General features: G+C 48.3%; 1 protein-coding gene across 6 annotated transcripts in view; it reads left to right on the plus strand.

Moving 5' to 3' along the window:
• CLN3 (CLN3 lysosomal/endosomal transmembrane protein, battenin) overlaps window positions 1-5,811 on the plus strand; it is an 18,903-nt gene extending 13,092 nt beyond the window's left edge. For all 6 annotated transcript variants that reach the window (XM_030798978.1, XM_030798969.1, XM_030798982.1 and 3 more), the window contains 6 exons: window positions 119-165; window positions 246-314; window positions 409-464; window positions 593-686; window positions 5,214-5,354; window positions 5,456-5,811. In XM_030798978.1, coding sequence (XP_030654838.1) covers window positions 119-165; window positions 246-314; window positions 409-464; window positions 593-686; window positions 5,214-5,354; window positions 5,456-5,575 — 527 coding nt within the window. In that variant the 3' untranslated portion in view covers window positions 5,576-5,811. The remainder of the gene's footprint in view (window positions 1-118; window positions 166-245; window positions 315-408; window positions 465-592; window positions 687-5,213; window positions 5,355-5,455) is intronic.
• Window positions 5,812-11,691: the final 5,880 nt, after the last annotated feature.

The following is an 11,691-nucleotide window of genomic DNA, read 5'->3' on the forward strand; positions in this document are numbered from 1 at the left end:
GGCATGTAAGTGAGTTCCCACTGTTGTGTGGTCTAGTTAATTCTGTCACATCGGCGCCTCTTTGCCGAGTCTTCAGTGTGAAAACTTTATCTGCCCTTCTCTCTCTGTTCCCCTGCAGGCTCCAGCTCCAGCCTCTCCCTTCGGGAAAGGTGGACAGTGTTCAAGGTTCGGATGATGGCTGGGGTGTGTCCCTGTGGGGGTTGCTCACCTCCGGGCCCCCCGCTTATATCTTCCGCCTTTTCCAGGGTCTGCTGTGGTACATTGTCCCCTTGGTCGTGGTTTACTTCGCCGAGTATTTCATCAACCAGGGACTCGTGAGTGAGGGGTGCTGGGAGGGGTGTGGAGGTGGCGACTGGGGCTGGGACCCACAGGGCCCCATCCATCTCCCCTGTCTGGTGTTTGCTGCAGTTTGAACTCCTCTTTTTCCGGAACACTTCCCTGAGTCATGCTCAGCAATACCGCTGGTAAGAGGAGAGAAGGCAGTGGGCTGGGAGGGCGCCGTGGTGATGCGGCTGCCCTGCCCAGTAGGCACCCGGGGGAGCAGGATGTTCCCTGGAGGAGTCTCCTCTCCTACCCCCTACCCTAACCTCAGGTACCAGATGCTGTACCAGGCTGGCGTCTTTGCCTCCCGCTCTTCTCTCCGCTGCTGTCGCATCCGTTTCACCTGGGCCCTGGCCCTGATGCAGGTACCAAACCCCTGCCCCTCACTCCACTCCCACCTTGGCTCCCAGCTTCCCCAAACCCCTCTGCTTCCCACTATCAGTGAGAAGTGTAATTTTTTTTTTTTTTTTTTTTTTTTTTTTTGAGACAGAATCTTGCTCTGTCGTCCAGGCTGGAGTGCAGTGGCGTAATCTTGGCTCACTGAAACCTCTGCCTCCCGGGTTCAAGTGATTCTCCTGCCTCAGTCTCCCAAGTAGCTGGGATTACAAGCGCCCGCCACCATACCTGGCTAATTTTTGTATTTTTAGTAGAGATGGGGTTTTGCCATATTGGCTGGTCCTGACCTCAGGTGATCTGCCGGCCTCAGCCTCCCAAAATGCTGGGATTACAGGGAAGTGTAAATTGTACACTATCATTTCTTAGTACAGGGAACCAAAGTCCAGCAGGGCTCCATGTAAAATGTATAGCCTCAGGAGCCAAGCAAAACCGAGCTTCAGTACTCAGCCACTGTGTGACTAAGGGCAGGTCTCAGAACCTCTCTGAGCCTCAATTTCCTCATGTATAAGTTGAGTGTGGCCAATACCTATTTTTCAGGGTAGTTGTAAGAAATAGAGATGAGAGAAAGAATCGAAGAACAAGGTTTTGTAGTGTGTGTGTGTGTGTGTGTGTGTGTGTGTGTGTGTGTGTGTTTTAAGCATTGGGATTGGGCCGGGCCATGTGGCTCATGCCTGTAATCCCAGCACTTTGGGAGGCTGAGGCAGGTGGATCATTTGAGCCTGGTAGTTCAAGTCCAGCCTGGGCAACATGGCAAAATCACATCTCTACAAAAATTAGCCAGGTGTAGTGGCGCACACCTGTAGTCTTACGTAGTCTTAGCTACTGGGAAGCTGAGGTGGGAGGATCACTTGAGCCCATGAGGTCAAGGCTGCAGTGAACCAAGGTCATGCCACTGCACTCCAGCCTAGGCAACAGAGCGAGACCCTGTCTCCCAGAAAAAGTAAAAAGAAAGAAAAAGTCAGGACCTTCCTCTGTCGCCCAGGCTGGAGTACAGTGGCATGATCATAGGTCACTTAACTCATGCAAAGAGGCAGGCTTTCAAATAATGTTTCTAACTATAAGAAAATGTACAGTTCCTTTATTCCAGATAGTTAATTATAATAGAATTGGTGACTTTGTAGTCAATGGGTTATTTATCTTAAGAGTGGTGAGCAAATTCAACTGCCCTTGACAAACAGTAGTTTACAGCTTTAAGGGCACAAACACCCTTCCTTACAACAGTCTAATAAAAGGAGTTTCATATAACCAGCATTCATTGTTTCAAGGCTAGAAATCCACAGCCCCTGCAGGTAACTGTTGCAATAAACTGTCAACTGTGACAGGAAAGTCCTCTGCCCTTGAAATTTAGGAACTTGGCCAGTCCTGGTGGCTCACACCTGTAATCCCAGCACTTTGGGAGGCCAAGGCAGGTGAATCACCTGAGGTCAGGATCAGGAGTTCGAGACCAGTCTGGCCAACACAGTGAAACCCCATCTCTACTAAAAATACAAAAATTAGTCAGGTGTGCTGGCACCTGCCTGTCATCCCAGCTACTCGCTAGGCTGAGGCAGGAGAATTGCTTGAACCCGGGAGATGGAGGTTGCAGTGAGCTGAGATCGCAGTACTGTACTCCAGCCTGGGCCACAGAGCAAGACTCCATCTCCAAAAAAAAAAAAAAAGGACTTAGGAACTCAATTCTGTGATAGCAAAATACAGAAATAGAGATTATACTTCAGGCCAGGTATTGTGGCTCACAACTGTAATCCCAATGCTTTTGGAGGCTAGGGTGAGAGGATCACTTGAAGCCAGGAGCTTGAGACCAGACTGGGCAACATAGTGAGACCCCATCTCTACAAAAAATTTTTAAAAAAAATAAGCCAGGCGGGAGAATTGCTTGAGCCCAGGAGTTTGAGAGAGCAGCCTGGGTAACATCACGAGACTTCATCTCTACAAAAAACAACAACAGGGTGTGGTAACATTCACCTGTAATCCCAGCTACTCGGGAGGCTGAGGCTGGAGGATCGCTTTAGCCCAGGAGTTCCAGGCTGCAGTGAGCCATACTCATGCCACTGTACCCCAGCCTGGGTGAGACCCTATCTCAAAAAAAAAAAGATTACACTTTAATATTATGGCAAAAGCATGTAAATATCCTCCAGCCTCCTTCCTTATTTATCTGAGCTGCAAGCCCAGGGTTTGTACCCACAAAACCCCAAATTTATAACTCAGGGTGCTTCTAGATACCACTGAAACATGTAGCTTATGGTTTTAAGCTACATGTTTTTAGCTATAATGTTTTTTGTTTTGTTTTGTTTTGTTTTTTGAGATGAAGTCTCGCTCTGTTGCCCAGGCTGGAATGTAGCGGTGCAATCTTGGCTCACTGCAACCTCTGCCTGCCAGATTCAAGCGATTCTCAAGCCTCAGCCTTTCGAGTAGCTGGGATTACAGGTGTGCGCCACCACGCCCAGCAAATTTTTTGTTTTGTTTTGTTTTGTTTTTTAGAGACAGAGTTTCACTCTTGTAGCTCAGGCTGGAGTACAATGGTGTGATCTTGGCTCACTGCAACCTCCGCCTCCCGGGTTCAAGTGATTCTTCTGCCTCAGCCTTCTGAGTAGCTGGGATTACAGGCGCGTGCCACCACACCTGGCTAATTTTTGTATTTTTTAGTAGAGATGGGGTTTTGCCATGTTGGCCAGGCTGGTCTTGAACTCCTGACCTCAGGTGATCCACCCGCGTTGGCCTTCCAAAGTGCTGGGATTACAGGCATGAGCCACCACACCTGGCTAGAGGTATGTCCTTTTTAATGCTCATCTTTAAGTCCACCTCAGATTTAATGAATTAGGACCTCTAGGGTAAGCCCCGCTTGGGGCATTTGTACCTAGATCCCCAGGCGATTCTTAGATATACGGAAAGTATGAACCGCCAGGAGGAGGCCTACACACTGCACAAGAGGCAATGTGGCATGATCAGGGCTGGGAGAATGGCACCTCCCTGAGAGACTGGGGCACAGAGGCGGGACCTACACCCTGGAGTGGGGATCAAGGAGGCTTCCTGGCCAGGTGCAGTGGCTCCTGCCTATAATCCCAGCACTTTGGGAGGCTGAGGCAGGGGGGCAGCGACTGCTTGAGGCCAGGAGTTCGAGCCCAGCTGAATAGGATGCCCGGCTACTCCCACCTTGTTTTACCATAGTGAACCAGCGGTTTTTCAAACGGGGGCAATTTTGCTGCCCCGGGGATGTTTGGCAACGTCTGCAGGCATTCTTTGGTTGTCACAACTGAGGGATGCTATGGGCATCTAGCGAGCAGAGGCCAGGGATGCTGCTAAATGTGCTGCCATACACAGGACAGCCCTCACCATGCACAACAACCAGCACCAAATGCCAAGAGTGTTGCAATTGAGAAATCCTGGTTTTGATGGTCCCACTTCCTTTAAGAAGCCTTTTTTTTTTTTTTTTTTTTCTTTCTTGAGACAGGATCTTGCTCTGTCACCCAGGCTGGAGTGCAGTGGCAAAATCATAGCTTACTGCAGCGGCACAATCATAGCTTACTGCAGCCTCCACCTCCTGGGTTCAAGCAATCCTCCTGTCTCAGACTCCCGAGTAGCTGGGACTGCAGGTGCGTGCCACCATGCTCAACTAATTTTTTTTTTTTTTGAGACGGAGTCTTGCTCTGTCGCCCAGGCTGGAGTGCAGTGGCTCAATCTCGGCTCACTGCAAGCTCCACCTCCCGGGTTCACGCCATTCTCCTGCCTCAGCCTCTCCGAGTAGCTGGGACTACAGGCACCCACCACCACGCCCGGCTAATTTTTTGTATTTTTAGTAGAGACGGGGTTTCACCGTGGTCTCAATCTCCTGACCTCGTGATCCACCCACCTCGGCCTCCCAAAGTGCTAGGATTACAAGCGTGAGCCACCGCGCCCGGCTTTCAACTAATTTTTAAATTTTTTGTAGAGACGGAGTTTTGTTATGTTGCCCAGGCTGGTCTCGAACTCCTGGCCTCAAGTGATCATCCCACCTTGGTCTCCCAATGTGCTGGTATTACATGCATGAGCCACCGCACCAGGCTGAGGTTAAGAATTTTTTTTTGTGTGTGGGGGGATGGAGTCTTTCTCTGTTGCCCAGGCTGGAGTGCAGTGCTGCAATCTTGGCTCACTGCAGCCTCTGCCTCCTAGGTTCAAGCAATTCTCCTGCCTCAGCCTCCCAAGTAGCTGGGACTACAGGACCACTACACCCAGCTAATTTTTGTATTTTTAGTTGAGATGGGGTTTTACCATGTTTAGTAGAGACCAGGCCAGGCTGGTCTCAAAATCCTGACCTCAGGTGATCTGCCCACCTCAGCCTCCCAAAGTGCTGGGATTACAGATGTGAGCCACCACACTGGGCTGGTGTTGAGATTTTATCTAGACCTGGCAGCCCTCTCCTTCACCAGTATCTCCTAGAACCAGGGGCCCCTGGAGGGGAGGCTCCCTCTGCCTGCCTGCCCTGCCCTGGTCCCAGGCTCAGCCTCTCCCTCTGCTCACAGTGCCTCAACCTGGTGTTCCTGCTGGCGGACGTGTGGTTCGGCTTTCTGCCAAGCATCTACCTCGTCTTCCTGATCATTCTGTATGAGGGGCTCCTGGGAGGTGCAGCCTACGTGAACACCTTCCACAACATCGCCCTGGAGGTCAGCACTGGCCGGGCAAGGGCTATGGGTGGCCTGTCCAGGGACACCCAGGGCAGGGATGTCTGGGACTGAAGCCTCGCCCCTGCTCTCTGCCCTCCCAGACCAGTGATGAGCACCGGGAGTTTGCAATGGCGGCCACCTGCATCTCTGACACGCTGGGGATCTCCCTTTCGGGGCTCCTGGCTTTGCCTCTGCACGACTTCCTCTGCCAGCTCTCCTGATACTCAGGATCCTCGGGACGCAGATCACATTCACCTGTGGGCAGAGGGACAGGTCATATACCCAGGGCCACCACAGAGACCCTCCACGAACTGTGCTCCCGGCCTTCCCAGCAGTCTGGGAGTAGGGAAAGGCTGAGGCCTTGTTCCCCTTGCAGGGGGGCCAGCCATTGTCTCCCACTCGGGGAGTTTCTTCCTGGCATCATGCCCTCTGAATAAATGCCGATTTTATCCGTGGACTTCTTGTGCCATTTTTGTCTCTAAAAAGAAAGTTTTATTATGAAAGTAATACATGCCCACTTTCCTATATATAGACAGCATAGAGAAGGTACGTCAGCAGCTTTCTCCCTTTTTTTGTTTTTTTTTGTTGTTGTTGTTTGTTTGTTTTGACAGAGTCTCGCTCTGTCACCCAGGCTGGAGTGCAATGGCATGATCTTGGCTCACTGCAACCTCCACTTCCCGGTTCAAGCAATTCTGCCTCAGCCTCCCGAGTAGCTGGGATTACAGGTGGGCACCACCATGTCTGGCTAATTTTTATATTTTTAGTACAGACGGCATTTTGCCATGTTGGCCAAGCTGGTCTCAAACTCATGACCTCAGGTGATCCACCCACCTTGGCCTCCCAAAGTGCTGAGATTACAGGTGTGAGCCACTGTGCCTGGCCTCTGCCGTCTTTGAGGCCTTACGTATTCATTCATTCATGCATTCATTGTTTGGGACAATCTGTAAACAACCATGTTGGACATTCTTTCCAGCATGAAAGTTTTCAGAGAAGTGGAAAGAATTGTGCAATGAATCATCCTGAGTATGCACCACCCTGTTCTATGTTAACATTTTGTTACAGTTGCTTTATCATGTAGTCCAGCCCCCATCAAATCTGTCTACTCACCGTTCCATCAGTGAGTAGATAGAGCTAGTGAATGGCAGGGTTGGCACCTGAGGCATTTTATTTTATTTTTTTTTTTATTTTTAGAGACAGGTTGCACTCTGTCACCCAGGCTGAAGTGCAGTGGCACAGTCATGGCTCACTGTAGCCTTGACCTCCTAGACTCAAACAATCCTCATACCTTGGCCTCCCAAGTAGCTGGGACTACAAGTGCATACCACCAAGCCCAGCTATTTTTTTTTTTTTTTTTTTTTGTAGAGACGTGATCTTCCTATGTTACCCAGGCTGTCTTGAACTCTTGAGCTCAAGCAGTCTTGCCTCGGCCTCCCAAAGTACTGAGATTACAAGCATGAGCCACTGCTCCTGGCCTATAGTCCTGTTATTTAGGTACAGTTTATATACACAGTAAAATGTATAAATTGTTACATATTTTTATATTAAACTGAGTCTGGGCCAGGCGCCGTGGCTCATGCCTGTAATCCCAGCACTTTGGGAGGCTGAGGCGGGCGGATCACCTGAGGTCAAGAGTTTGAGACCAGCCTGGACAACGTGACAAAACCCCGTCTCTACTAAAAATATAAAAAATTAGCCAGGTGTGGTGGCACGCACCTGTAGTCCCAGCTACTTGGAAGGCTGAGGCACAAGAATTGCTTGAACCCAGGAGGCGGAGGTTGTGGTGAGCTGAAATTGTGCCACTGCACTCCAGCCTGGGCAACAGAGCAAGACTCTGTCTCAAAAAAAAAAAACAACTGAGTCTGGCTTAGTGTTTCTCATACTTCATTGTTACCCCTTCTACTATATTTGCCATATCCGAACCTAACAGTACTTTTATTTACTTAATATTTTTCATTAAAGCAACTAACCTTTAATATAAATTCAGTTATTTTAAAGGGAAACATTAAAATCATGAGTTTGAGGTGATATATATGTATTTTCTACTATAAATAGTTATGTAACTATTGGAGTTTAAAATGAACATACAAGTTCCCCCTGAGACTACTCCATCATGACTAGTGATGTTTGTGGGCCCGGATCTAGGAAATGCTGACCCACTGGTTAATAGCATGGGCTTTGGGGGCAGAAGGAACTGACTTTCAGGTGCCAACCCTGCCATTCACTAGCTCTATGACCTTGGGCAAGTCACTTCACCTCTCTGCACCTCAGTTTCCTGATCTGTCCAATGGGATAATAATAGCACCAGCACTTCATAAGGTGCTTTTGGAAACTACATGAGATCGTGTCAACACTCAGTAAACATCAGCTCTGATCATGCTATGATATGACTCCTGTCTCTCACCTTTGCATTGCATTATACCCGTGTTTCTCAAAACTTAGTGTGCACTGGAGGCCTTGTTTTTTGTTTTTGTTTTCTTGGAGACCAAGAGTCTTGCTCTGTCACCCAGGCTGGAGTATAGTGGCATGATCATAGCTCACTGCAGTCTCAACCTCCTGGGCTCAAGGGGTCCTCCTGCTTCAGCCTCCTGAGTATCTAAGACTGCAGGCAAGCACCACCATACCTGACTAATTTTTATATTTTTGGTAGAGATGGGGTTTCACCATGTTGTCCAGGATGGTCTTGCACTCCAGAGCTCAAGTGATCCACCCACCTTGGCCTCCCAAAGTGCCAGGATCACAAGTGTGAGCCACTGCACCCGGCCCTGCCTGGCTAATTTTTAATTTTTTTTCTGTAGAGACGAGGTCTTGCTTTGTTGCTCAGGCTGGACTGGAACTCCTCGCCTTAAGCGATCCACCTGCCTCAGCCTCCCAAAGGGCTGGGATTATTACCCATGTGCCACCACACCCAACCACAGTATTTTATTTATCCATTTGTTAGTTGATGGATATTTGGTTTTCAATTTTTTAACTTACTATGAATCATGCTGCTATAAATGTTTGTGTAAAGTTTTTGTGTGGACACATGTTTTCCATTTCTCTTGGATAATATCAGGGAGTGGAATTGCTGGGTTGATGGTAATTTTGTTTGATCCTTTGAAGAACTACCCGACTGTTTCCCAAAGTGGCTGCAATTTTACATTCCACTGGCAGTGTACGAGGACTCTAATTTCTCCACGTCCCCACCAATGCTTGCTGTTTTCCATTCTTTTTCCACCACAACCTCCGCCTTCCCGGTTCAAGTGATTCTCCCGCCTCAGCCTCCTTTTTTTTTTTTTTTTTTTTTTGAGACAGTCTCACTCTGTTGCCCAGGATGGAGTGCAGTGGTGCTATCTCGGCTCACTGCAACCTCAGTCTCCTGAGTTCAAGTGATTCTCCCACCTCAGTCTCCCAAGTAGCTGGGATTACAGGCATGCACCACTACACCTGGCTAATTCTTGTTTTTTGTTTTTTTGTTTTTGTTTTGTTTTTTTCAGACGGAGTCTTGCTCTGTCATCAGGCTGGAGTGCAGTGACGCGATCTCTGCTCACTGCAGCCTCCACTTCCCGGGTTCAAGCTATTCTCCTGCCTCAGCCTCCCAAGTAGCTGGGATTACAAGCACCCACCACCACACCTGGCTAATTTTTGTTTTTTTTATGGAGACAGGGTCTCGCCATGTTGGCCAGGCTGGTCTCCAACTCCTAAACGCAGGTGATCCGCTGTCCTCGGCCTCCCAGAGTGCTGGGATTACAGGCATAAGCCACTGTGCCTAGCCTCTTTTCCATTTTTGTTTTTTTTTTCCTTTGGTTGGCTGGTTTGGTTTTTATTACAGCCTTTCTAGTGAGTGTGAAGTGGTATCTCATTGTGGTTTTGATTTGCATGTCCCTGGTGACTAATGATGCTGAGCATCTTTTCATGTCCTTATTGACTGTACATATAGTCCTTTGAGAAATGTCTACTCAGATCCTTTGCCCATTTTTAAATGGGATTGTCTTTTTTTTTTTTTTTTTTTTTTTTGAGACAGAGTCTTGCTCTGTCGCCCAGGCTGGAGTGCAGTGGCGTGATCTTGGCTCACTGCAAGCTCCGCCTCCCGGGCTCACGCTATTCTCCTGCCTCAGCCTCCCGAGTAGCTGGGACAACAGGCGCCCGCCACCACGCCTGGCTAATTTTTTTTTGTATTTTTAGTAGAGACGGGGTTTCACCAGTTAGCCAGGACGGTCTTGATCTCCTGACCTCACGATCCGCCCTCCTCGGCCTCCCAAAGTGCTGGGATTACAGACGTGAGCCACTGCACCTGGCCTGTCTTTTTTTATTAAAGAGCCAGAGATCTGAAGTCTTTTTGAGTTGTAAGATTTCTTCATATATTCTAGACAGAAGTCCCTTATAAGATACATGATTTGCAAATATTTTCTCCCATTCTGTGTTGTCTTTTTACTTTTTTGATATTGTCTTTTGGTACGGAAAGACACTTATTTTGATGAAGTCCAATTTATCTATTTTTTGTTTGGTTGCTTGTGCTTCTGGTAACATATCTAAGTGGGAGCCAGGTGCAGTGGCTCATGCCTGTAATCCCAGCACTTTGGGAGGCCAAGGCGGGAGGTTTGCTTGAGACCAGGAGTTCAAGACCAGCATGAGCAACATAGCAAGGTTCTATCTCTGTAAAAAATTAAGATAAGGATAAAATGAGGCCGGGCGTGGTGGCTCACGCCTATAGTCCCAGCATTCTGGGAGGCAGGAGGACAACTTGGGTCATGAGTTCAAGACCAGTCTGGGCAACATGGCAAAAACCTGTCTCTACCAAAAAAAAAAAAAAAAAGAAAAGAAAAGAAAAAAGAAAAAATAATTATCCTGGCAAGGTATGCCTGTAGTCCCAGCTACTTGGGAGGCTGAGGCAGGATAATTGCTTGAGCCCGAGAGGTGGAGGTTGCAGTGAGCTGAGATTGAACCATTGCACTCCAGCCTGGGTGACAGGAATGAAACCCTGTCTCAAAAAATAAAAATAAAATTAGCCAGGTGTAGTGGTGCATGCCTGTACTCCCAGCTACTCAGGAGGCTAAAGTGGGAGGAGGAGGCTAAATTGGGAGGATCACTTCAGCCTAGGAATTCGAGGCTGCAGTGAGCTATGATTATACCACTGCACCCCAATGTGGGCACAAAGCAATACCCTGTCTCTTAAAAAACAGAGGGGCCAGGCGTGGGGGCTCATGCCTGTAATCCCAGCACTTTGGGAGGTCGAGGCAGGCAGATCATGAGATCAGGAGATCGAGACCATCCTGGCTAACATGGTGAAACCCCATCTCTTTTTTTTTTTTGAAACAGAGTTTCATTCTTTTTGCCCAGGCTAGAGTGCAATAGCATGATCTCGGCTCACCACAACCTCTGCCTCCCGGGTTCAAGCAATTCTCCTGCCTCAGCCTCCTGAGTAGCTGGGATTACAGGCATGTGCCACCATGCTCGGCTAATTTTTTTGTATTTTTAGTAGAGATGGGGTTTCTTTATGTTGGTCAGGCTGGTCTCGAACTCCCAACCTCAAGTGATCCGCCCGCCTCAGCCTCCCAAAGTGCTGGGATTACAGGTGTGAGCCACCGTGCCCGGCCAAAACTCCATCTCTACTAAAAATACAAAAAATTAGCCAGGCATGGTGGCAGGTGCCTGTAGTCCCAGCTACTTGGGAGGCTGAGGCAGGAGTATGGTGTGAACCCAGGAGACGGGGCTTGCGGTGAGCCGAGATTATGCCACTGCACTCCAGCCTGGGCGACAGAGCGAGACTCAGTATCAAAAAAAAAAAAACAACAAAGAAATAAACCCCACACATATCTAAGAAACTGTTGACAAATCCAAGCTCATGAGGATTTACTCCTGTATTTTATTTTTTCTTTCTTTTTTTTTTGAGGCGGAGTTTCACTCTTGTTGCCCAGGCTGGAGTACAATGGTGCAATCTCGGCTCACTGCAACCTCCGCCTCCCGGGTTCAAGCGATTCTCCTGCCTCAGCCTCCTGAGTAGCGGGGATTACAAGGGTGTGCCACCACACTCGGCTAATTTTTTATATTTTTAGTAGAGGTGGGGTTTCACCATGTTGGCCAGGCTGGCCTCAAGCTCCTGACCTCAAGTGATCCGCCCACCTCAGCCTCCCAAAGTGCTGGGATTACAGGCATGAACCACCTCGCCCAGCCTCCTATATTTTCTTCTAAGAGTTTTATAGTTTTAGCTCTTACATTTAGGTCTTGTTTTCATTTTGAATTAACTTTTTTGCAGGTGGTGTGATATAGCGGTCTGTGCAGAAAAAAGTTAACATAGTAGACCCTAACTGCTAACTTTATTTTTATTTTTTTATTTTTTATTTTTTTTAGAGACGGGGTT

The sequence above is a fragment of the Nomascus leucogenys genome, chromosome 2 (genome assembly GCF_006542625.1).
Source record: "Nomascus leucogenys isolate Asia chromosome 2, Asia_NLE_v1, whole genome shotgun sequence".
In the NCBI taxonomy this organism is placed as follows: domain Eukaryota; kingdom Metazoa; phylum Chordata; class Mammalia; order Primates; family Hylobatidae; genus Nomascus; species Nomascus leucogenys.